Consider the following 27,510-nt stretch of genomic DNA (forward strand, 5'->3'; position numbering starts at 1 on the left):
CTCCCCAGGAAATGTAAGTTCCCAAAACTCCATGAAAAGAAGTCATTCTTGCTTAAAAAATAAATAAATAAGAGAGAGAATATACACAACGAAAAGCAGAAACCCCACAGATAAATCAAGGTGTTATCATACTTTGCTGTTCAAATGTCTCCATGATCAAATTATTAGTTTTTTTAATATGGCTTAATACATCTTAAGTAGTAAAGAGAACAAAAAGGACATACTAAGAACATTTTATTGTATCTCAAAATCTTGAAATCATCAGGGGTTTTGCATCAGACTTACTTTAATTAAGGCTTAGAAGAATAAATATATGTTAGTGGGTTAGTAAAGGAGATAAACACTCCAGCACATTTTAAAATTATACATTTAGGTAATGATGAAGCCAAAAGACTAACTCAGTACTTATAGATCAGTTATTTATGTGCTCATTGAAGCAACTCTAGCAGGAAGAAACTCTGCATAGTGCAATCTATACCGCTGTGAAGATGCCTATTAAAGGAAGAAATGGAAATCCCTTCTCTTGAATCATTTAAAAGCAGTTCGTAGGAGTCACTGATACACACACGTGTCCAATTCCTCCATCGCTAGAAAACCTGCTTCCAGCAGTTCCTGCCCTGAGGCTATTCTGTGCAATGAGCGCTTCAGATACAACTCAGCAAGCGCCTTCCCTAGCTAGGAAAGCACTTCCACATGTGCTTAACTGCCTGTGTGCGCTTAACTGCCATCAAAGTTGAGGAGAGCTAAGTGCCTGCTCTACTGATAGAAACTGCAGATGCATGTAGTAGAAAGAAAAATCTTCTGTTTCAACAACAAAAATGAGGACGTATCTGATCTTCGTAAGAGTTCATTTGTTTCAAACACAGACTAATCAATGGGCCAGGAGGAAACCTCAGGCTCACCTGGCTTGCCCCAAGGCAAATTCTCCTCCAAAGGCTCTGGACTTTGAAAAGCTCCAGCTGGAGGACATCCTGCTGTGTGGGAGCCACAGCAGATGAAGCCGTTGCTTTAATGTGAAGGAAAGCACCACATCTGTGCAGTTCTGAAGGCAGAGCCAACATCCACCGACAACCAGACCTTAGCATGCTTGTGATACAGTGTGAAAGGCGCAAAAAACATTCAAGCAATTTCTAGTTTGTAACTGTATATTAGACATGCCTGAACCATGCAGTTCAATCCGGACTCCCCTGCTTATGCGCTCAGGAAAGTGTTTGGTTCAGGCTGGTTCATACCCTGCAGTTATAATGAAAAACTCCCAGATTTTTTTTTCCAGACGCTGATGACAGAAGTTTATATGTAGCATAAATATGAATCAATTACTTTGTTCTGTGATCATATGGCCACCATAAAGTTCAGAGGAGCCAGTTCTGGGTGCTGCCCAGAGACGTTTTGGATGCCCCATCCCTGAAAGTGTTTAAGGTCAGGTTGGATGGAGCTTTGAGCAACCTGGTCCAGTGAAAGATGTCCCTGCCCATGGCACGGGGGATTGGAACTAAATGATCTTTAAAGTTCCCTTCCAACCCACAGCATTCTATGATTCCCATATAATGGCAGCTCTAGCTCTGCTCATCATGCCTACATCAACTGGTAGGAAAGTCAAATGCATGTGTGCAGCTGGGAGGAAAAAAAACACCACAGGGGAAAAAAAAAAAAAAATCCAGATTTACAGCACATTTTCAGGCCCCAGTTAAGCATATTTTAAAGCCCCAACAAATACCCCTTTCATTACCACCACATGAGAGAGCATTTAAGGGCCAAACCATGTAGCTCTGCACTTATCAGTAGAAAACAGGCAGGATGCATGCAGGGGGAGGAAGCACTTACATCAATGAGGTCAGAGACGTCGTGGATGTAGTATTTACTGACAGCTGCATTGGTGGCTGCCAGGTTCAGCAGGTAGTCGTTCCTGGCTTTAGTGCACTTCAGCTTGTTCTCAGAATATTTGGCTTGTCTCTAAAAAAGCAAAATGGAGCGTCAGAGCACAAATAGGATTCTACTTTCACAGCTTCTCTTGCTGCAGGGCCCCACAGCACCCTGCAGCCTGGGTGTGACGCGTTAATTAATAAAATTTTGTATCGCGTATGAAAACAGGCACCCTTGCCAGGATAGAGGAGATCACATCTGAAGATCCCTGGTACCGTCAGCCAACGCATAACGAGCGCATTCTGCTCAGATGTACCTAGTGCATCCCGAGCACAGCTGCTCCTCCTTTGTCCGTGCATTCGTGGAGGCGTTGGCATCAATCAAAATTAGAGGGCCAAATTTTCCTCCTAGATACGCTGACATACATTTGGACTTGCTCCAGATTTATGCAGCTGTATCAAAGTGGAATCTTGCCCAGAGGCCCAAGCTACAAAATTTAGAACAGGACCCAGAATTCAAAACTCTGTAGGAAAGCAGATGTGCTCAGATCTGGGGCAGTTGCTCAGGCAGATCACCAGTCTGAAGGTTTAGCACAAAAGATTAACCCTTCAAAGAGGTTTGCCACTAGACAATGTCCCAGTGCTGGGTCAACACGCATGCAAAAGCTTCCTGGCTAGGGAAGCTATTGCTTTTTCTCAGAAATTAACAGAAAATTTAAACAGTTTTAGAGATCCTGAGATCTGGGGGGATTTGCTGAAGCTGGAGTGAAGTGTTTTGACGAGCAAAGCCAACTGAATGCTGCACTTCAACTCCCAGACAGTCTGCGGAGGAAGAAACACGGTTATTTTATATACCCAACCCTTTTTTTGCTCCCCCAAGCCTCTGACTGAAGGAACCCTGGGACAGCTGTTGTTCATTGTTAGAAGCGCTGTTTTTAAAAATAAGCCATGAACAAACCACGGCCCCCCGTAGCAGCATCCTGTGTCTGGATCAGAAAGCATCACCGTGCCAAGCCAGGCACACCAGTGCACTGCTCTCCTTGGTGTCAGCGCAGCCTCTCGGGTCCCAGCCGGGGCACGGTCAAGGCCCCAGCGAGAGCCACGGGCCCCAGCCCAAGCAGCTGGTGTGCGAGCACCTCCCATCGCCCGTCTCTGCTGTGTTCTCTCGGAGCTGTCAGACTCCAAGGGCCCTCTATCCACCCTTCTCTGCCCTCCCTTCAGAGAGCCAGCCTGGAAGATGTCACGGGTGGCCATGTGGCTCCCATGCAGGTCCGCCACCCCCTCCAAGGCTGCACTGCCCCATGACCACCATCCCTGTTTCTTGCTGCGCGGTGCCAGCCCGACTTCGGGTCAAATCCTTGCTACCGGCTGGTTTTGGCACTTCTCCACAGCCAGGAAGTAGTAAAGAGACCCATTATGGCCTCCTCTGACTGCCCTTCAGCAAAACACGAGGCGACATCTTCCCTAACCCCTTCCCAGGGATATAGGAATGGCTGCACAGAAACGGGCAAGGCTGGAGCCAAACCCTCCTGCCCGCAGGGAGCCCCGACTCCAGCCTGGCTCCCCCATCCTTCCCTCTCACTCACCTTCTCCTTCATCTTCTCAATCTTCTTGACGGAGCTCCGCCGCTGAGGCCTGTCCTCGTGCCGCAGCAGGTTCACGCTGATGTCCCCTGACTTGTTGAACTGCTTTTCCTCCTGCTTCTCTGCCTCCTTCAGCTTGCTCTCAGCGCTGATGCTTTCTGCATGATACATGTGGTAGGTCTTCATCACCTGAGGAAACAGAAGTTTGTGAGTCGCCTGTCCCACGAGCACAAGACGCATGAGTACATGAGAAGATGACAGCCACGGGCAGCGTGGAGCAGTCTCAGCTGTGCCAGGGCCGTTTGAGGCCACTATGGCATCAAGGAACAAGGTGGGAAGGAAAAGTCCCTAAAATTAACCCCATCACTAGCCCTATTTCAAAATGGCACAGAGCTGGTGTAAGAACCACTATCCCTGCTCGGTCCCCACTGCAGGGACAGGCTGAGATGGGCTTCCAGCACACAGCTGCGTTCAAAGAGCATTGTGTATCTTCCTACAGGGAAATAAATGAGAAATAACTTCTAGTGCTTTGCAGCTGGGATGAGTGTCTCCATGACAAGAGACTGTGAGGAGGCCAAAATCAACCTGAAGTCACTTTTGACCCAACCCCTCTGTTCCTACACTTGAACTTGCTAAGCCAACCCATCAACATAACCCCTGTTCTATCATCCTGACAGTAGATGCCACCTTGAAGGTGGATGAGCTGCAATTTCCAAGCAGAAATGGAGTTTGTCTCCTATCACCACTTAATTGTCCTCTTGCTGCCGCCGGTAAGCACAGTCAGTGCCAGGGTGGATTGCAGCAACACCTAGTCCTTTAAATTCAAGATCGCCATCAGTGACTCTGGATAGACGATGCTGATCTACTGCCAGGAAATCTCCTGCAGGCAAAACTTCTACCACAGCCTTTCCTTTCAGATACAAAAGCCCAAAGGACACATTGTGATCATTTTAATGGAGCTGGCAAGAGGAACACATCTCCTCTTCTCTCTTTATGCCTTTAGTCACGTTGTCCCCTTTTATCATCTCCCTTCAGGATTTGGATGTTTTATTTCACATTGCCTTGACAAGGCTCGAGGTGCCTGACTTCTCACTGAAGATCAGTCTCATGCGAAAGGCCTGGGCGCCGCCAGCAATGGCACTGGGACAGGCTCGCCTCGAGGCTCACAAGTTAAAAAGGAGCAGGAACCCACAAAAGCAGAGTAACTTTGCACAAGCCTTAATGAAGAAAATACAGAGTTTTCCTCAGCTGCGGTTGTCAGCAGGAACCAGGAGTGTTTAACTTGGATGAGGTTAGGCTGAAACATATGATCTCTCCTCTTGCCAAGCACAAACGTCAGCTGCAAATGAGCTCCAAATGCCGCGCCAAAGCCTGCACAAATGTGCCATCGCTGGGACTTACAATTTTAGGCAACTGCAAGGAATAGTAAGCAAAGGCTTGTGCCTTGTTTCTGAGCTGCTTTATTTCAAAATACTGCAAATTCTAACATAGATTCAAGCCACGTATTTCAAACTGCAGCTTCTGCAGTGAACGTCACAGGACACACACAAAACAGACAATTTCTGGGTTTTTCCTGAGGAGAAAGACTAGAGGGCTTCACTGAGCCCTCCTTATCTTCACTGTCTTCATCTTTTTGTGAAAAACTCAGAGAAAAGTGAAAAAGAAAAGTCCTGCACTTCAGCGCAGTCAGGCAGTAATGAGAAAGGTTTCCCCAACACGCAGAGAGGCCCCAACACAATGCAACAGAAAGCCCAACAATTAAACAGTGGTCCAAACTGCACGATTTTTGTGAAATCTAAAGGTTACAAGATGGTTACCTAACCAGAAAAACTTCAGCACAATTCATCAGTTGTCTCTGTTCACCCACGGCTACGCCGCTCTGCCGCAGGCCGGGGGACACGCTGCTGTAACCCCTTTTCCCGTTGACTCCAATGGCTCCCGCGGCTGCAAGGGGAATGTCAGGAGCCGGAGTGCAAGGCAGGACTCCACCATGCAGAGTGCTGCCAGGGGGGCCAGAGCCTCACTGCGATCTGCTACCTTTGCGCAGGGTCTTACTGACTTATTTGCTAGTGACCAGAGAAAGTTTCCTTAACAAAGGCCCTTTTTCCTCCTCCACATTTTCTCCCTACTTGAATCTGAAAAGGTAACACGGGAACAAGGTTTAAAAGTCCTCTGAAAGTCTCTTTAACAAAGTGCAAAGGACCTAATATCCATTAAAATATTTTCCCCAAACTTCAGCATCCATGTTGCTGAAATAGATGCCCTAAACAGCTCGCTGTGCCGACCACGTTCCTCATCAGCTGCCATGCCACACAGCCTGTGCTTGGGATATTTCTGTTTGTTTTAATATCTGCCTTAATTTTGAATGGCGACTACCTGCACTGCAGCAATCAGCCCTTTGATCCACAATTCCCTCGTGCCTTCTCAGCGCTTGCAATTGAGTCACACTGTCCCTGTCTTACGCCATTGTGTCATAAAGAAAAACTGCCACAGCTGCGTCCCTGGGATCTTTTCTGCAAATAAGTTAATTAGCTGCAGTGGAGGGAGAAAAATATGTTCCAATGTTCATTAGTTATTTAACAACACAAGTTGTGTTTTCCAATATTAATAACATGTTCTGGATAAAGGCCATTGCCAAAATACCGGCCATAAATGGCACTGTTTGCTGTCTTCAGCTAGAAGTGCTTTATATTTCTAAACAGCTCATCATTAAGGTTCTGACCCAGCAGAGGAGCCAGATCAGAAACCGAGTGACCCATGTTAAGCACAGGCTCAGGCCCTCCTGAAGTCGAGGAGGCCAAAACAGAAGCCCAGCGCACAGGGTGAAGCAGAGATGCTCATGACCATAGGTGAAAGCCTGCTGAAGATGCCAGCCCCCTCCTCTTTGGATGGAGCCTATGGTACAACCTAAGGGACACCCATGGTGTAAGGTCTGAGAAAGGGACAAATCCATCAGACCGATGGACGCTAACCTCCATCTTCCTGGTCTTTTAAAGGAGCATGAAAGCAAATAAGTCCTTTTCAGAGGATTTCTACGGTGTGATACAGAGCAACGTATCAATGCATTTCTACCATGTGATACACTCAACGATTTCTACAGCGCGACACTCACGGAAAACACCCGCTAACCACGGAGGTATGGCCTCCCCCATCGCAGAGCTCCCAAAGGAAAGGGAGAATTTCCTCCAGCCAATTCATGTCCTGCTACACAGGGAACGATGACTATTGTTGTTATTTGTAACCTGGGTAATGTATCTGTAGATATTATTCTAACTAATACAATTCATTTCACAGTTATTAATCCTCTTTCATAATACCTTGTGACAAAGAATTGCACCGGTTCACATCACAGCACTTCTATGGACTTCAACGTGCTGCCTTCAGCTATAGCCGGTGACCCTGCATTATGGCAAACAAAGCCCATACATCAAATAGCCCATTGTTAGTGCCATACACCAAATCGCACATCGTTGCCAGAGCTTACAGAAAACACTACCAGAACGGTGCTCTGGGGTTACTGTTTTTCTTACCCTAATATTTTGGCCTGACTTCTTCAGATAGGAATGCATATAATACAGAAAGGGACTCGTGAGCAGAGGAACAAAGAACCTCCTTTACGGGCTCCAACTTGATATGTGTCTGCTGGAGTCTGTAAGCAGGTATCAAAAGAATGAAGCTGGCTTTAATTCACAGCTAAATTATTTCTGTGCAAAATTGTTCACTAGCAACTCCTACTTCAGAACGTAAGTCATCTACTTCCTTTTTAATTAAAATGAGCATGGGTTTTGGGTTTAGTTCTTTCCACACAGAGTCCACAGGGTGACTTGCATCAGAACAGCAACAAGGCTGAATTAAAATTAATCTAGTTATTTTGGCTTAAGTTTGAGACAGTGAATGCCTCAGAAGCCTGTAAAAAATTATATCGTTTCCACACAGTGCACAATTCCCCTCTGAAAGGCTTAAAAAGCAGCCTAGCCAGGGCACAGATGTACTATAGATACAAGGCTTGGCCATAGGCAAGATAAACGACTTCCTTGCATTGACAGCAGACAAATGATGTTTTACAAGAAGCAGCTTGGTGTTCTTTGAGCCAGGGGTCCTTATTCTGTATCTGATATTGTCAGCAGCCAGAGTTATTGAACGTGCTGCTCTTGGGTACCCAACATGTTGCAATGAACACACCAGCTCCAGGTCAGTCGTGAAGACTGACAACCACAACACCACCAGCATGCTGGATCAACCTGCAAGCCAAGTATGCAGTTAAGCCTGTTTTACCTGATGTCTCAAGGACAGAAGACTATTGACTGGAGGGGAGGTGGTTTGCACTAAACAGATCTAAGATGATCTTGTTTGCCCGACAGGGCCTGCTTTTTCTTCATGTTTCATCATTGTATCCGAAATAAGCGTCTCTTCCCTGCTCCTTCCCAGCCGGATGACACAGTTGGTTTGTTATCTTAGCAGCAAGGTCAGTTCAAAGAAAACACAAAGCTCTTCCAGCCGTTCTAGTCTGCTTCACCATTCAAACACATTCTGCTCAGCATGTGGGAGCAAAGCACTGAATGAGGGGAAATCTCAGCTCCAGTGAAGATGAGTTTTGCCACAGACTCAGCGGGAGCAAAATTACTCTCAATGCTCTTCCTTGGCCAAACTGATCCTCAAACTGACCTAACCATGTCCCTCAGGAGACGCTCCTGTCCCATGTTTGGGTTCTGAGTACACTGGTCCACAGGTATTAAGGTCAGACCAGCCCTCGCGAGCCTTTCCTTGTTTTGCATCTGCCATGCTGCTGTTGTAATTAATCTTAATTAGTCACCACCACTAACACAGCTTGTGACATTCAACCATCAACAACGCACTCCCAAATCTCACACAGGCTTTTTAATCCAACCTGGCTGTCCACCCACACTGCAGGTCTCAAAAACTGAATCCTTCAACAACCAATGCAGAAACAAACCTGTTAAGAGAAGACTTATGGTGGAAATTTCAAATAATATCATTCATGCTCTGTTGTTTAAGCCTATTTTTCAAAAAGATGGAATAAAATGATTGTTTAGGAATAAACCTACTGCAGTGTTATTTATGTACCATTAACAGATACAACCAAAGAAAGCAAATATATCGTCTCAATTTTCCAACACAAGACAGACTTTATATTGCTTTGTTGATCCTAAACCACAAACAAAATAAAAAAAAAAAATCAATTGCTACAGGGCAAGAGACAGAAGCAACACAAAGACTTTTACTGCCCTACTATGAAAACCTGCTTGAAGCATGATGTCCTGAATAACAGCGTACGGTTTCACCTGGAGGCACAGAGACAGCTCTGCAACCAAAGTGCTCCTTGGAGCAGGGAGATGAAGCTGAGCACATACAAGCTAGAAGTTTTATGCGTTCCTCAGCAGAAGGTCATGTTCGGCCATCACCCACAGGCCACCAGACTCACGAGCAGGTCAGGTTTCAGCCACAAATTGGCACTGCCAACTCAGAGCACAACTTCTGAGCCATTAGCGCCTGGCAGAAATCACTAACCAAGTGAAAACTGAAAGGGGCCTAAAGGGAACACCGTGTAGAAGGCCCAGCAGGTGAGAGCATTACAGACACCAGGGATCGCACCAGATCATGCCCAAAACATCTCCATTTATGCTTAAGTGAAACAGTTAGATGGCACGATCCCCTGCCTGATGCGGCCGCAGAAGCCCTTCACAGTAGGACCGCTGGGAACTCCTCCTCTGCTGCCGTCAGAATCAGTGAAGAGTGAAATGTTTCTCACAAACGCAAGAGGAACAAACGGGCTGTACCGCAGGATGGCAGGAGGGAGAGTGAGCCTCCTCAAGTCACTGAAACGTTGAACAGACATTTTGTTCTAACAAATGACATCATTGTCTACGTTCCCCTTGCTGCACAGACTAGACATAGGTAGGATCAGCTCATTACTCACCGTGTAAAGCTCGTTGGTGACTTTCAGGAGTTCTTCATGCATCTGTAAGCCAATCTCCTTACTCTGGAAGACAAAAGAAGAGTTGAGACTGTGTTATGCTCAGAACACGCATTTCTGAAAGGAAAATACATTTTGGAGGGAAGAGTAAAACTGTATGACTTCCAAATATTCCATGCATATGCATCTTAATCCTTTCTCCAAGCCGCATTCACAAGAGTGGTCTGTGCACGCTGTGGACAGTACTGTGACGGCACTGCCCTACCAGAAGCACATCCTCAGCTGCGGTCAGCAGCAGAAGCACGTTGCCCTCAAGGCCCTGCACAGGTCAAGTGCTGGCAGCACCGGCAGCAGCACACAGACGCTCAGCCCTTGCTCCGAATGCTCCCAGCACACCGTGGCTCCAGAGGACCTCACGCCACTCAAAGGGCAAACTCCGGAGATAGACAGGAGGTGTGGAAAGGAGGAACGGGATCCCTACAAATACCCACTTCTAACTCAGGAAGAAGAAATGAGGTGATGGGTTTTTTCCCGACTATCTGATCAAAGGTATGTATGCAGAAGGTCTCCAATGCTGCCAGAGTACTGCTACAGGACACCATGGCACCAGCAGAAGGAACAGAGTCTGGGGATGCTGGCAAGCTGGTAGGACAGGGAAGCAGTGAATTGTTCTTCTCCTCTTAAACCAAGTGACCAACCTGATCCTGAAGAAGCCAGAAGTACTTGCTCCAGGCCCTTCCACCCCTGTACCTAAGTGGATCCTGATAATCCCCAGCAAAGGCTTTCACATCCATCCACAGAGAACAAAACCATAGCAACCTATTTACGCTGCTGCTATCTAGCTGCATTTTTCACATTGCTCTCATGCCTGTAGGGTTTTTCTATCCTCCTGTCAGCTGACGATGAAGTTGGCGGACCTCGGCAGCACAACTGGCTGTGGGTAATGCCCATCTTAAATACCTTCTGCCCCCTTGAAGATCTGTCCTCTCCTGGCCCCCCTGCCAAACATGAGACTTGCCGTTCTTTGCTCTGCAGTGGAGTTAACAAAACCATGTACGTTTTAATTCTATGTATTATTTTAAAAAATGAAGCAGCCCTGAAGCATGAGAAATGACCCAAGGCCCTTATTTACACCACTTCAGAAACCCTGTCTAATACCCTTCCTGCTCCAGGAGCTGAGAAGACATCATCAACAGGGCTGCCAATCCACATCTGGGCTCCGTTTTTTTTTCATTTCTAAACATTAAAACCAAAACACAGCTGGCCTCCTCTTCCAATCTGCCTGTGACAGTGAAGTTTAAAAGTAAACTAGCATTTTTATTTCCTTTCATTTTCTACAAATCCTTAATAAAATAAAATGCATGATTATAAACATGAACACATACAGTACAGCAAATCCTCATGCCATTTCAGAATTGCTGCCTTTTCATTTGAGGTCGATGTTTGTCCATGGATCACCCAACTTGGGTTTCAGAGACCATGATGAGGAACATCCCACAATTTAATTTATTTATCCTACAAAAACACACAGGGATGAATCTAGAATTACAGACAATCCCACTTTGCCCTTCCACTGGCAGTATTTATCTCCAGCCCACAGTCAACTCACTGTGTGGATCTAACACACAACGCACTCCCCCATTTTGGGGACTTGTTTCACATTAAGACTGGCAGAGTGCACAAAAGCTGGGCCTGCTCTGTAGCCAGAAGTGTTTTATAGCTTGACTTTGCCTATTTTTCAACAAAGCATGCATTACTGCATGTGTGTAAGTGGCCGTTGCATTCTCCATACTAAGCTGGCTCTGTGTTAGTGCTATACTAACTCCCCTGTAAAATTATACAATAAACATTTGCAGGTACATGAATTGCTTAGATTTGCATTCTCTAGTCACACAGTATCACCTGTCAATCTATCTTATAGAACCATAGAATCATTTAGGTTGGAAAGGACCTTTAAGATCATCAAGTCCAACCATTAACCTAACACTCCAACCGTTAACCTAACGCTAATCTTGATTTGATAGATTTATTAATGACACCTTCTGCTGGTCTTGCAATTTCCAATCAACTTTGATATTTCAGAACGCAGATTACCAGGGCTTCCTAGGCACAAGTATTTCAGGTGTTAGGTTCACCTTGACCATGATCCACCCTCCCCATTTTGTCTTCAGTAGCTCATTTTCACTATTCTGACCTGAGTGAACCAAAGTCTCTCTCAAAAAGGACATTTTATTACGAAATAGCTACACCACAGTTATATAATAAAGTTTCCAATTTCATAACCGCAACAGCCAAAGTTCAGCAAGCTTAGGAGAATGCTCACTGTGAGTGTAAAAACTCATGACATCTTCCTCCCTCCACCCCCCTGTCGGATGAAATCCTATTATCAGTTTGTATTTTCACTTTTCTTGCCAAGCAGGATGAAGGAGATCCAGTTACCTACCTCCTACAGCATGAACATGGCATTTCACAGGAGAGGCCACAACTTGGGGAGCTGCTGAACATTTGAGCTTGGCTGCAGACCAAGTCAACTCCTACTCAGAAATCCAGCGGTTGGATGATGCTACTGCAGATGTGCACGCACTGCTTTCCTCCCTCCCTTGTAATTACACCCCACATCTATCTGTAGAATCTTCTTGGCTCGGAAACATTTATTATAGCTTGACAATGTGTTTAAACTAAGTATAGACATCCTCCTCTCCCCCCCCAAAAAACCACCCCAAACCAAAAAAACCAAGCAGTTTCTTTCCAGTTTCTTCAAGTAACTCCATGCATTTTTGTGCACACAGTCAGGGAAAATAACATCCCGTCAGCTTCTTGGCTAGGCAGCTAAAGAAGCCCACGACACAGAGAGGTCTTCTAATTAAAGCTAACTGGACAACCTACATACTTGAGAAGTTTAACCTTATATTATTAAAAGTTAGAATTGAATGCAAAGAGTGAAGCAAGGAATCAAAAGAATAAAAGCACTCTGCATTCAGTGAATATCCAGTGATTATAGTTTATCTGTGAATTAGTGTCAGGGTATTTGGAAGTCTTCAGAAGCACGACTGATGCACACTGCTCCCATTCTTATGTGCGCGAGGTGCCAAGAAGATGCCAGTTACCAGAAGGTGCTAAGTACCCCCAGCCATCTGGAAACCTCGTCTGCTGGAAACCCCAGTCCTTCCCCTCCCCATTGACACCGGCAGTCACTAGCTGGGCTTGAAAACCTCACTGTGCCTTGCTAATAAGCAACAGAGCTATTAAAAGCATGCATCCCTCCCAGATAAAAGGGAACATCCAGAATACGAGTTATTTAAGTCAGAGTCTACAAATGGGGGTCTTGGACCTAGAGGCTTCAAGCCTGCAGGAGTTGAGAGTCACACATAACCCCTCCAGCTGACCCTGCCTGTCATGAGTCAAAGCCCGGGCCCCGAACCAAGCTTTCCCCAAAGTAAAAGGAGGAGGATGGGCTTGTGGTAGGAGCAATGGCCCAAAGTCAGCTCCAGCTCTTGCCTCTGCCCCAGATTTCCTGTGCGGCGGAGGGGGAAGTCCACAAAGCCATAATTTTCAAACCTAATTTTAGACTCCTAAATAGAGCAACAAAAAATGGCTCAGTTGTCAGTAGTGTGTCGTTCCCATGAGTCCCACTGACATGGGGGAACCACAGGTGGGTACTACATTTAAAGACCCATTTTATTATAGACACTGTACACCAAATGCCCTGCATCCTGTTGCTGGAGACCAAAGTGGTCTGTGGCGTCGTCAAAAGTCTCCCAGCATCCAAGAGGGCAGCGTCCAACCTCATGATGCTGGAGCCTCTTCCAAACACAGGCAGGCGAGAAGCTGAAGGACTTGCCTCTCCTCCGAGTTTACTGCCTCCCCTTTTTAGAACAGAGAAATTACTTTTGTGTGTTTATGGGAGACAACGCCAAAATGTCATTCCAATTCCCTGGCAGCATCCAACAAAACCCAAACTCCAATTCAGCCGCTTGCTTTATGCCTTCCATTCCTGCTAAAAAACACAGTTACTTGCTGGGATAGCAATGGCTTCAGTTTAGCAGGTTTATTAAAATTCCTGCTGCTACAGACAAAGTAAGGGGAAGAAGCAACATGGACTACTGGCAACGAAGAATGCTTATTTTAAAGACAAAGAAAAGAACTCCCTTCCAGACAGACACCACTTCTTCATTAAATCTCCATCCAGGGCACTGCAGTATGGGGTATAATTAAATTCACTGTCACGGAACATAATTAAATCTCACACTGGAGAATAATGCAGCACGGTTATTTCGGACATAGCCAATGCTCTGTCTCAAACGTATAATTTCCTGTATTCCATACTTGGAAGGAGCAGCAAACGTCTTTCCTTCTGCCACAGCAGGAGGTAAAAGGGGAGATAACACCTGCCTGGCCAAGGGGGCCGGTGCTGCGTCCCTCACCCAGGGTTTGCCTCCGCCAGGAGGACGCGCTGTGAGATTTCATGGTGACAGAGACTCACTCCGACAGCAGATCAAGTCAGATCTCTGCAGTGACATATCTTAGCATCTCCATTTATTGCCTGACTATTAGCAACATTAACACACTTGCCTTGATAATCTCCTCCTGTGCCAGGAACGTGACTCACACTGGAAGCTCCAGGGAAATTTGCCCCATTGAGTTTTCTTCCTCTACTTTCCTCATTAACGGGGTTTGCCTGTCTGCCAGAGCAGGCAGGGAGGCTGGCTGTTCATTTCAATTGCACAGGCTAAGCTACAGGCTGGGGATGCTTGGACAAAGGACGCTGGTCCCCCGCACTGCCTCCGGAGCTCCCCAACCTACCTGCAGGCCCCTGCCGCAGCACCCCTTTGCAGGAGCTCCATGACACCCCTAAATATCTGCGCAGTTCCGCAGTACTCCCTGACAGGACACCATTCCCCAACGCAAGCAATCAGCACTCTGTCTCCGGCCCTATATTTCCCAGGAAAGCTTCAGCTGGGAAAGAGGAGTCAATAGCACAGAGGCCACACACTCCCTGCATTCCGCATTTGCAAGCTCACCTTACCACATCTACCTCAATGTCAGTGTCAAGGGCTGGCAGCGAACAGGGGCAATCCCTCAAACCCCAGCCCACCTCCAGAGCGGTCCTGGTGGCAGCCGTGCTGAAGAACCAGGAAGAGCTGGAGAGTCAAACCCAATTTCCACTCTTGAGTTCCTGCAGCTCTGTACCCCCCAGCCAAACCACTCGCCTTTCAAGCCATGTGCAACACCAAGGGAGACTGTGAGGAGGAGGTGCAGGCTGAGCCACCTCCGAAACAAAGCCAGCCAGAGCCACTCTGAACTGCCTTCAGCCCATGGGCTCTTCAAAGCAGTCTCAGCTCAGAAAGCCTCCTCTGGCTTGGTCTGCCAGTCCCGGCGCTTGTGAATGCTTTTCTGATGGAAAACATCTTGGGCATCAACCGAGGGACCCGGCATGCCAAGGCAAACAAAATGAGAGCAACAGCGAAGGTTTTCATGGCCTTCACTGGCCCTAGTCTGGCGTCTGCAATGTGACACCTGCGGCTGAGCTACCTGTGCATGCTGCAAAGAACTGGGACAGCCGAAACTCACCCCATCCCAGGGCAGGCATTACCACAGACCAGAGGGCTTTCAGACATGCCCATATCTCCATGAGTCCAGAGAACCAACTCAAATACACAGCAGAAGAAGATGCACCCCATCATTCATGTTTTGTACGGAGAGGTTCAAAGTAGGAGACACAAGGATTTCTTGGCCCGTTTTTAACCATGCTGACCATGTACCCCAAAGGCACCCGCAACTATCTAACCAGCGACACTGTGGCACTTCTGTGGCAAACATCTGTGTTTTTCTTTCAGCCTGGATACACAGCTCCTGGACTCCAGATGACATTGTGCCCAACTCAAAAATCTCTCTGCAGAAATTTATTACCCTGCTTTGGAGAACGGTAGTTTCTGAGCAGCAAGAAGCCATAGCCACTAGAAGACAACTGTCCTTTGTCATTGCAACTATAACCAGCCAGTGCAATAAGTAAATGATATCATTACTGTGTCTTTTTATAAAGATGCTGAGACACATTTAATATCCCTGTGGGCTCCCCCCTGCCTCGGCATCACTAATGAAATATGCTGGTCTTGGGCCCCTAGGCTCCAGCAAACTCCCACTACGAAAATTGCCATATATATATTGTGGCTTCGGATTAGAGGGTCATGGAAGCAGGGCCAGGTATCAGGAAAACACCCAACTGCTGTTCCTGCCCTCACATCATGCACACCAATGGGATGCAGCTGGAGCTCTCAGTTGCAGCAATATGTTAAATTCTGAAGTCTGAAGCATTGCCTGGAGAAGAAGGATGCACAGTTCGTTTAGCTGCTGGGACAAAATACAAGTGGGGGCGTTCGATTATAGCTGTGTAAAATTACACGGCTTCAGTGCGCAGAGGTTCAGCTGAACAACATGAGTTCAGAGGGCAAGCCAAATCATACCCTCGCGTATTCAGATCACCAAAGCCAGGAATTCCTATATTCCACATCTGGGAAGGGCAAGAAAGAAAACAAATCACTGAATGGGAACAACTGCCTACTTCGTAACAAAAAAAAAAAAAAAAAAAAATCAAAGTCCAAATCCAGATTCAACTCACATTTTGTAAATGGTTCCTGCCTTGACAAATATCAATTACAAGCATCGCCATACTCTGCCTCGAGACCACCTTTGGATGAATCCCATAGTTCAGTACATTTTTTCTGCAGGTATTCAAGAAGAGGACAAGTTTCCACAGTTATAACTGGGATTCCTTTGGATACGATTCAAAAATACCTGAAAGGCCAACTAAAGGGCTGTTGATTGCTTTACTGACATCTATCACTGTGCTTAAATACAAGCGATGCCAAGACCGTCTATAGACTGTCCTGCAGACAGGCAGGTTTCTTCTCTTCAGAGATCTCCAAGTCTCTGTTCCCAAATCCGCGCTACCTGTGACAATCCTGGGGGACATGGCACCGTCACAGAGCAAAGCAACCCCTGTCAGCTCCCATCCCTAGAGGATGCCTTCTGTGCTCCGACCCCAGGGCCAGGTCTTGCCAGCCAGACCCCTCGTGTTACCCACCATGTTGAGCTTGCAGTCCTTCCCCCCACGCAGCGCAAACCCCTTGCTGCTGCCTGACCCCATCCCAACCGAGCATGCCTCGTTAAATATGGAGGCAAGCATCACAACACAGAGATGCTCTGTCACTTGATGCCACCAAGCACAGTGGCAGTGTTGGAAGGGAAGGAGCAGAAAGAAAAACAACAGGATTCGAGCTGCAGGCATGCCATGGATCCATGGATTTGCAGGGGATTAATGATGTTTTCTGCTCTGTTCCCAGCAATTCCTAATTTTTTATTTCCTTTTTGACTGCTAGGGAATGCTGAGCTGAGCCGATGCTTTAACTCCACGTCTCATCCCAAATTTAGTGCAGAGCCCAGCCTTACGCATCCAAGTTGGAAAGTTGCTTTTCCTTATGTGCATCACTTAACATTTGTCTATGTATGATTTTATATACCGCTTTATTACTAAATTACTGAGTAGCACACATAGGCACACAAATACACTCAATATGCACATATGTATATGTGCATTAAGGGTACTGTTGCATATATTTTATACACACACACGCTTAAAAGTTGTTGTTTCTGTATTTAATTCCTCTATCTGCCAATTTCAGGAATTCAATCCCCATCTCTTGTATTTTCATTATAAGCTTTACCCATTTCCTTTCTTGGCTTTGCGTGATTTTTTCCTAACTGTGACTTTGGGCCTACAGTTTCATTTTTTATTTTCAACAGTGGTTTTTTTCAACTTATTCTAGTTTTCTGTTCTCCTGGGATTCCAAACTATTTCTGCATATCAGGACCACCTTACTAACAACTTTTCCCCTCCCTGCTAAAAATGTACGTACTTTGGGTAAACAATGTTTCATAAGTAACTTATGGTATTTCCCTAAAAACAGAGTTTCTCCCTTTTGGGTATGCTGAGCCAAACAATCGGATCAGACACTGGATATATATTGACTGCAGTGCCTATGGACAATCAAAGTGGATCCACTGATTTTAGTGATGTACATTTACTTACCAACATAACATCTGGCTTTGTAAATTCTCTTTGACTCTGTATTAAAATTCTCAGGGAGAAGGAGTTTAAAAGCCTGCCTGCAGAAAATCTCTCATTTTCCACCCCACCAAACCTCATCAAAACCCGAAATCCTACCATCACCGTCCCGAGGAGCTAGCCCTTGCTGAGTCCCGTACAGACTTCTGCACCTCGCAGTTCAATTCAGCTCCCTGAGGGCCACAGTCTGCTCTCCTCCATTTCACAATGCTCGCTGATATTAAAAAGAAACAGACAACGAGAGGAGGAGTTGCATCTCTCCCAACAGGGCCTCCTCCTCACTTTCAAAGCTAACAAAATTGCCACTAATTAAGCCAAAAAGGAAGTGATCCACAAGCAGAAGATAGCAAACTCCTGGACCCAAGGGTCACCAGCCTCAGCTGAGCCACCACGCCGCAGCTCACCCCGCAGCCGTGCAACATGAGCTCCTCAGCTCTGGAGAGAGCACAGCTTTCCCCGGGAGCAGAACAACCAGCCTCGAGGCACCACTACAATTTGGAGGAGCAACTGCGGCTCACAAACACCCTGCAAAGCTGCCCTGTCACCAAACACAGCCACAGCAGGGACCCCAGCTTGGACCACAGCCTGCAAAACCAGGTTTGCCAATGATTCAAGAAATGTAATCTAGCTTCTCCTCTGTCTTTGATAATCAACTTATACCTCCGGTAAGCCCTGCTGCTGAGGCCAGTGCAAGCCATCGCTGACCTCAGCTGAAGCGAGGTCAGACCTGGAGTTGGCTCAGTCAAACGTCTCCAACTCAAACACTGAAAACTCAATCCCTGCTAGCTCCTACTTTCCCTCTCTCTTGGATTTGGGTAAGCCAAAAGGCTCTCTGGCCGGCCACAGACAGAGGTGAATCTGAGCAATGCATGGCCGAATGCCAGGGTCTGTATGCTGCTGGTCAGCGGGAGGGCAAAACGCTTCAGTGGAGATGAACAAAACGCAATGCCCCAGTTTACTGATGAATGACCCCCACTGCGGCCAAGCGTACCCAGGGAAGCCAAGGGGAGAAGCAGCTCAGCACCCAGCATCTTTCTTGGCAGATTACCACCGCACTGATCAATTGCTTCTCAATTATGCACATCCTCATACTCCAGATAGTAGGTCCCAGCTTCTTTGCTGAGATTGTTTACATCTACATAATGAAAGCACAAAACACAAAACCTTCCAGTTCCTCCGTGTATCCGCAGCATGTCACAACCCATTAATAAATTCTAGATGGGAGGAATTAAAAGTGACATCTCTGAAAAAAATGTTACTCTAATTTACCATCAAAGAGCAATCTACAACAAAACCGAACAGCTGAACCACAACTGCAGATGCCTTTAACCCTTCTGGAGCCAGTCTGTTTGCCCAATGGTCCTGTACACTACAGTCTCCCCAGGAGGAATGCTTCAGGCACTTTACTCATCACACTCAAAACCAGACCGTGTAAAATAGTGAGTGAAAGATACCTCCTCTGAGCAATCTCGTACCAGCTGCAAGGCAGGACTGGATGTCTTACAAAGCCTTTTACCAGGATGCTCATATTCCCACACATGTGCCTAAGGCTTCTCACCAAACACTGCTGCAAAGCGGGAAGCGCAGCCCCAGATCCCCTTTTGGGCACAGTGTGCAATAGGTTAAGAAAAATAAATAATCTGAATATCCTCAAAAGTGTCAGCCTCCCTATCCACATTAAGGGCAAATAAGCCTTTTCCATGATTTAGCTGAGCATTATTTCCAGGGACACATGAGTGCTGCTACAATTTAAACCTCAAGGGACAAATGCAAGTGAAATCACAGATCCCCACAACTCTATTGTAAAGCCTTCTTTTGATTAAAAGCAGGTGCTGGCTTTGGCAGGCTGCAGATGGAGTCAGCGCTACTTCACCTCTCCTGGCAGAAGACAGGGGAGGGAGAAACAAGGAGCAACAACTTCTATAGAATGTAAGCATTGTGTAAGTTAAAATTTAAATTCAAAAAAGAGGAGGGAGGGAGAGACAAAGGAAAAAGCAAACACGAAGAAATAATTCTGCTGAATGGATGACATACTTTATCATTTTCTCCTGGCTGAGGATTGACTTACTACAAGAAAAACACTTTAAACAATCTATTTATGCCGTTGTTTGAATGTTGACTGGATTTGTCCTATGGTTCGAAATAAGACATACCGTTCACACACCTAGGATAGTCTTAATATAAATCTCAAAACCGGGTTCAGAGTAAAATGCAAATGGGAGGGAGATTTTGATACCAACTTAGAACTGAACTAACTGAAATATCCCAAATCCGTCCAGTTTCTGGAGGCCAGAAGGACAGGAAAAGGGATGATGTCCTGTATCAGATCAGCAAATACAAACCTGACCTTGCAGTTTAATTTCTAGGTCAGATCTACAAACTAGAGGAAACTGGCCATAAAAATATCATATTAAATTTATTCTCCAGCTGGGCTAAGATAACCACTGATTTGAGAGGCCTTCTCCTGTTTGGAGAGGCAAGCATCCCAATGGGCTCACGCTGCTCGCTAACTGCAGTTCTCCAGCTACCCCTGTTGAAAACAAGCAATACAAATTAAGAAAAACATAAGAGCCATAAAAGCAGGCGAAAGGTCCACCTAGCCTGGCACGGCATCCCTGAGGGCAGCCAGTAGCAAAAGCCCAGGAGAGAAGTGGAGGAAGAGGGCCAGTGATGCCACTGAGCACATTCACGATGTCACGAGCTGCAGGGCCGCGATTCCCGAGCCCAAAGCTGTGCCGGCAGCAGGGCCGGGCAGCTGCTGATAGGGAACACTCCTTCACGTCTGTCCAACTGTCTGAGGACTTAGATTACATGTCTGGCTTTCAAAAACATGGTATGAGGCAACAAATATGTAGCATTATACATAATACTGCAAATGTAATATAACATATAGTATTAGTGATGTTAAGAAGTCTTTCCTTTTTACCTTTTCTTTCTGCCTGGTGCCTGCTGACCGCCCATGTTAGCAGGAACGACGAGGTCCTCATTCCGACTCACTTCCTACAAACTGCCTCTGACTTTTCATGCTCTTACACGTTACGCGCTCCCCCCTCATTTTCAACTGAAGAGCCCTGGTCCACCTGACTGCGAGATTCCTGCAAGCCTTTGATGCTCATTTTTAATTTGGTTATCATTAATAATTCTGTATCATCAGCAGACTTTGTCATCTTACTATTCATCCTTTTCTCCAAATAATTTATTAGGAACTCCACTGAAATTCTCCTTCCCTTTGTTCCCTGTCTTTCAACCAGTCATTAATGCACAAAACAACCACTCATTCTTCAACAGCTACTTTTCTTTAAGAACTTCAGCGAGGGACCTTTTCCAAAGCCTGTAAGACACTGAAGGTACTGTGACAACTTATTCACATGATGACTGGCTCCTGGAAATACCTCCACTAGATTTATGAGGCATGACTCTTCTCTTAAGAAAGCCACACTGACTCCTCTCTTGTATCTGCCTACATGCCTGTCATTCTGCTCTTTACTAAAGTTTCACCCAACAAGTCTGTTTTTAAAGTCAGATTGCTGACCTCTTCTTTGAAGCCCTCCAGGAGTCTTTAAAAAAAAAGTCATCATGTTTTCCACCTTTCATTTTTCTGGCACTGACGCCAGGTTAAGCACCAGGTCACACTTCACTGCTAGTCACTTGACAGTTTTACATCTCAGTTTCTTTAAAATTCCTAGATAAATATTATCTGGAAAGACTTGTAAGCGATAATCCCTTATACAAATTTGCCCTGCAACATCTAATGACAATTCCGTTGGATAAGGTTCCTCATGTTGGTAACACCACCGCCTCCCCAAGAAAATCTCTACTCTAAGCTTTTCCATAACAAGTACCAAGCTAAAGAAGCCAGTTGGCCTTTGGCTGTTACCTCGTAGACTTTTTGCACCTCGCCCATCTATCCCCCTCCACACCCTGTGGCAGGTTTCTTCCTTGTGATTTTGGAGAAAATTTTTGTTAGCTGTATGTCTTTAGCAAGTTGTCTCTGAGAATTTTATTTGGCCTCCCTTACTATGGTTTTACATTTTCACTGTCCAGAGTTCAAACTCCTTTCTAGTCTTCTCATTAAGTTGTGATGCGTACTTCTTAGAAAGCCTTGTTACCTTTCTCTGTTTTTTAACAATGTCAGCTTTTTTGTACCTCTTTAGACTTGGGGGGGGCACAGTTGTGTAGAAGTCCACAATAAGCTTCTTTTTCAGACTAAAATGCAAGGATGGATCCTCACTGAGCAGAACTCTCCATCACTGCTTTGGTTACCTTTTTAAAGAGCCTGATGACATCCTCACTGATCTGCGACAGCCGGACAATGACATTGTTCATGAAGATGTCATTCAGGGTGGCATGATCTCTGCTCTCTCGCCGGGTCTGTGTCAGAACCAGGTACCAGCAGTTCACAGGGGAAAGCAGGTGCTGATCTTTCCTAGAGAATTGTTTAAAAAAAAAAAAAAAAAAAATCAAAAAAGGTCAAGCGAACAAGTCAAAAAGATATGCAATTTTTAAATGAATGCCATCAGCATGTTAACATTGCCTTCCTCCATCACATACATCCCCTAGAATCTGTTGTGCCCCCAGAGAAAAGCGTGTGAGCTCCTCTCGGCTGCCTCCTCTCCCCAGAAACCACTGCAGCGCCCGGCCAAGGAGAGCCAGCCAGCCTCTCCGGCGCACAGCTGCGAGCACGGCAGCCTCCTCCTGCCAAACTGCTCCCGACAGCGCCGTCCCCACCGCCCTGCAGGGAGGACACCCAGCCACAGCATCTCCTGCTGCTGCCACCCCTTGCCTCCCGCTCCCAGGGCCGCAGTCGCTTGGAGAAGCGGTGCAGCTCTGTGATGGAGGCGACCAGTGCACCACGGACTCTCCACCAGCTCAGAGCCACGTCCTTTTGGTGGACACTGTGGGGTCATCGGTGCAGGTCCAGGTGCTGGCCCAGAGCTACTGCCCCGAGCAGGATGGCGGTGCAACCCGGCAGACACCCCATGCCCAGACACACGGCTACCTGCCTGCCAGCTGACCACAGCGGCACCTCCTCTTCAGTGCAGGAAAGGTGCTTAAATATCTCTGCCAACACAGAAGCTCCCAGCCTAAATATTATACATGAGGGTTTCAATCAAGCCAAGGAATTCCCATTCTTTGCCCGAAGCTGCTCTCTCCTGCAGCTTCGTCCTTATTTACCAGCCTCCCACAGCTGCCGGTGGCAGGACAGAGGCTTTCCGTGCAGGGGAGATGGATGCTCTGATGCTAACCCTGGGCACAGCGCTGTGCTTCACTCAGCACACATATATATGGATCTTTGTACACAATCTGCCCCACACAGCTTGGTTTTTCTGCCCTACCTCAACTTCTTGGGGCACCCAGTGCACTTTCTGGTCCGCTGCTCCTTACCTATGCTTTAAAAAGGTGTGGTCTGCAAGAGGTCAGTGAGCAATGTTACAGTAACACAGTGGAGATACTCAGGGCAACAGCTCTGAAGGACCTGAAAACGTGCAAGTCAGCCAGAGACAACGCCAAGAGCTGGTCCGCTGCCCCAGCTGGGCTGGGAACCCATCTGCAGCCCTGCTCCAGTTTCCAGGAACCTCTTTCAGAGTTTCTTTCAGCCATTCAAGTGCTTCCCTGCAGGGACGTCCAGCAGCACGCGAGCACGCGTACCAAATCAGACCTCCAACTAGACCCTTCCCAAACTGGGTGCTCTGGAGGGTGGTACAGAAGAGAGATCCCTGGCAATCCCTTCAACACTTTGCAAGGGAGATGGTTTTGCTTCTTTTTTCCAGTTTGCGCTATTAGTATGGCTGTCACTTCCATTTCAGAAAGAGCCCATTTGCCACACAATCTGTTGTACTGCATTTAGTCCACTAAACAGTGCTGGAGAAAATGTTTTGCATCCAACATTAACACAAAGTGTCTGTGCACAACATGAATACATTCATGTATGCTGAATATTTACGATGGTCTTAATCCAACTTGCACTGCAGACAACAAAGAGATTGCCGTGAGCGGCAGCAGGCATCGGGGTGGGTGACCTGAAGAGTCCCTAGGAGCCATGCAGCATCCTCGGAGCGAGCCTGTCCCCACCCGGCTCTGCTGGGCGAGACCCTGCCGAGGGGCATCCCGAGACCCTGACTCGCCTGGAAGCCAGAGGTGGTCAGAAAAACTCTCTTTTGAGGGAAATTTCAGCAAACATTTCACACTTGATTAGAGCTTAACTAATTGTGACATGCTCCATCTCAACATTGAGAGAAAGCTGCACTGCTCTCCATGTACTGCTTTTAGTACTGAAGGCAAATTAATCAAGAGTAAATAAAAATTTCCAGAAATGATACAACTGAAACAAAATGTTTCACGTGGTCCAACTGAGACACTTTGAGATAGATCCTCTAAATGAGGCAGCCAAGTGATTTGTTCCAAACATTTCACCTACACCGTTTTCTCTGGTCAAACCAATGCTTTCCTACAAGACGTACTGGCTCCAGAGAAACGGCCCCTTTTGGTGGAGACCTCCCCTGCCACCATGCTGCCTGGGCAGGTCGCCCCATGTGCCGACAACCATGCCTGATGGACGTGTTCAAGCCCCAGAGGCTTCTCCCTCCCCAGCGCCTAAAGACACGTGCAAGCTGCCTGGGGAGCACCCATTGCTTCGCCCACACAGGAGTCAGGTCTGCTGCGCACCCGGGCTCGGCAGCCTGCATGCACCGACAGCGCTGGCAACGCGGCCGTGATGGAGATGGGCCTCAGACGCCCTGTGCTCAAACAAGAGTGTCCTTCCCAAGAAAGTCCTGCAATGAGAAAGCTAGCCCACACTCACTACAGCTACACTGTGCAGCCAAAGCCTTCACACACGTACTCCTCCTCATCCAAGATGTTCTCACCCATGGTACCGGGGCTGGTGCAGCCCACCTCACCACTGAACCCGTGGAGAGGAAGACACGGTGACTCCAGAAAATCTCTGCATGCACATACAGACAAAGCAACCACGTATAAAAGCATGAATGAGTCTGTCATCCTGGAATCACCATGAACAGCCCAGCAGCAGCACCACAGCAATTACCACTCTTTAGGGCTGGGCCACAGCCTGCTGCACATGGCTACACAGGGACAAAGGAAGAGCTGAAGATACCCTATTTCTTAAGTGTCAAAAGCCTCATCAGAATAATGACATTCATGAGCAAGCTGGGGAAGCAGTGCAGATGAACCTAATAAAGGGCAGGTACAAAGCAGTCTGCAAGAAAAATATATTGAGGGAGTCTCTCATAACATGGAGTGAGGCACCGAAGACTCAGCAGGAGTGTGCACTGAAAGCAAGCTGACCCTATTAACACTATCAATACCAGTACAAACCACCAGGGACTTGTGCCCAGGTGTTTTATAAAGGTGGAGAATCATTGTCACCTGTAGATACTGCACAACAGCATGCTTTCAATATTGTAAGCACAATAAGCCATGGCAGTGCCACAATACTGCTCTCAGCTGATGGGAGACACACACACAAACGAGCCTTCCTGGGCTCCACCTCTGAAGAAGAGCACCCTCCTGAGCCCAAACTGGCCAATTCCTTCCCCAGGACAGTTATCCCCAATGCATGATAAGGCAGTGCCAGCCCAGCACCACACAACTGACAAGCAGCAGTCAGATGCAAAAAGAACAGACAGCATTTGAATGGCAATTCATTTTCAGCAGACTTTTGCATAAAACAACAGTAAAGCCTTGCTCACTAGAGAGACCAAGTAAACAGATTAAATGGAATTTAGTAATACGGAATAAATAAGATTGAGTAATGTAACAGCAGAAATCGCTGCTCTTGCAGCTGAAACAGGGAAAAAAAAAAAATCACAAGGGGTTACAGAGAAGACGACTGTAAAGAGCCAGGGCTAGCGAGGCTAAGTGCATCAGACAGGCAAACCCCTCAATTTTGTGGGAAAGGAAACAGTGGCTGCAGTCTTTGGCCATTGAATTGAATTACACTAGTTTCACCTTAAGCAAAGGGCATAATCCCAGTTGAGAGAGTATTTTATGGACAGTACTGTCAGAAGAAGAGACAGAGACAAATGCTACGACCAGGGGAGGCAAAGGCGGGGAACTTCAGCTGATGTGCTGCATGGGAAGCAGCCAGGACGAGTATCTGCCTCCATGCTGCAGGTGCTGCTGCCTGGTGCCCAGGGCGCAGACCCTACGGGCCACAGCTCGGAGGCACAGAGGAAAACCCTGACAGCTACCAACACACACATGTGAACACTGAGCATCATCCCATGGAGCCCAGCCTGACACCTCCGACCCGGCACACTCGGGTGCAGCCGGAGAGCAGGGACCAGCTCCTCCAACAGCAACAGGACAGTGGCATTCACAGGAGCCTTGAAGTCACGGCCACCAACCAGCACAAGCTACGTATCCTCACCACAAAACACAGTCACCTCCAGGCTTAAATTCTGTCTCGAGGTTTTTTTTGTTCTTGGTTCCCCCCCCCCAGATCTTTTTTGTTTTAGCTAAGCTTGAGAGTGTCGTTAAACTGAAAAGAGACTGCTTTTGAAAACTTGCACATATTCACACATTCATGGATTTTACAATTTTCATCATCGGTTTGAGTTTCACACAATTCCAGCATCCAGTTCATATTTCCTATGTCAAAGCTTTGTTTCAAAATATTTCCACTATGGATTTGCCTAGCTTCAACATTGTATGGGTGTGTACACAGAAAACATACATACTTCATTTTAAAAAACTGCAATAAACTAGACTTCCAGAAACTGCTTCCAAGTCTAAGCCTGTAAGCAGATCTGTGTGCAATGTGAAGCGCTCTGACATCTAAGGATTGGACTACACACAGAAACCAGAGTTTATAAAATGGGCCTACCATTATTTGCACAAACAAATCAGCGGCTGAATTCAAGCCTCTTAAAAAAAAAAGAAAAAAATCAAGGGGCTTGACTCCTTCCTAGTCCCCAATTCATATTTTTATTGCACTGCTCAAAGTAGCGCATAGTAAGTCTAATTTGGGCAGCACAGGTGAGTAACGCTGTGGTGAAAGTCTTGGAAAAAGACATTTCAAGTTCTTTGTGTGAACCCTGCACAGTGATAAGACAGACAACGTCACCACTGATGCTATTTAGTTTACTCCACTTTCGGACTGTGCAGCTACAAACAAACATCTAGTATTTGAGGCAGTCTCTGGCCCATCATTTTGCACCATTTTGCCCCTGGAAATGCTTGCTTACTTGAACTGGTGCTCTCTGGAGCTGCGTATCTTGGAGGAGAATCGTTCAGCCAGTTTCTCCAGGCTCCTGGAGTACTCCAGCTCAATCTCGGCCTTCCTGCGGAAGAACTCCTGCAGGTCTTGCAGCAGCTGCAGGCGCGACTCCGACTGCTGCTCCAGACATTTGAACTGCTCGACCAGCTGAGTTCGGATTTCTGCATGCACACAAGAGAGGAGAGGAAGAAAATACAACATCAGCAACAAACACTGGCCAGGAGGGTTGTCTTTCCTTGTCTCAGAGCAAACCGCATAGGCACTGCTAGAGAAGGCTCCCTCACGAGCCTCAGGTTTAATTCAAGGCTTGCTAAAGCCAATAGACTTTTTTTCCAAGTGAGAGCTGAAGAATTTCATTCACCAGTCTCACATTAAAACCTTGTTCTTTGTCAAAATAAACAACTGCGTAAGTACACAGAGACCAACCCTGAGAGCTTTTCAGTTGCCTTTTTGAAACTAGATAATGATACTTCAGTTTTTCTAGTACTACCTGAAATCCTGTATTCTTTGCATATAAACTAACATACTATTTCTTCATAAATGATCATTTGAATACCGACATAACAGCTGACAATGACCTGAAGGAAGCTGGCACTGTAAATGCATACTCCTCTCACCCACGCCCGCCCAGTGCTGCCAGGTTAACTGGCAAATCAAACTCGTCTTTGGCTCAAAGGCTTAAAAAGTCTTTCAGACCCTCCAAACTCCAGCTCATAAAACATCACAGACTTTATATGTTCCAGGTTTTTTGGCTTTCTCATAAGGAC

At 46.6% G+C, this 27,510-nt stretch overlaps 1 protein-coding gene across 3 annotated transcripts in view; it reads right to left on the minus strand.

Moving 5' to 3' along the window:
- Positions 1-27,510, minus strand: part of SRGAP3 (SLIT-ROBO Rho GTPase activating protein 3) — a 133,423-nt gene that overhangs the window by 41,427 nt on the left and 64,486 nt on the right. For all 3 annotated transcript variants that reach the window (XM_087743856.1, XM_087743855.1, XM_087743857.1), the window contains exons 2-6: positions 26,712-26,904; positions 21,769-21,931; positions 9,384-9,446; positions 3,449-3,634; positions 1,825-1,953 (exon numbers count right to left, since the gene is read on the minus strand). In XM_087743856.1, coding sequence (XP_087599982.1) covers positions 1,825-1,953; positions 3,449-3,634; positions 9,384-9,446; positions 21,769-21,931; positions 26,712-26,904 — 734 coding nt within the window. The remainder of the gene's footprint in view (positions 1-1,824; positions 1,954-3,448; positions 3,635-9,383; positions 9,447-21,768; positions 21,932-26,711; positions 26,905-27,510) is intronic.

This window comes from Nipponia nippon, unplaced genomic scaffold, assembly GCF_047370975.1.
Source record: "Nipponia nippon isolate SJK-2023a ecotype South Korea unplaced genomic scaffold, ASM4737097v1 scaffold_9, whole genome shotgun sequence".
NCBI lineage: Eukaryota > Metazoa > Chordata > Aves > Pelecaniformes > Threskiornithidae > Nipponia > Nipponia nippon.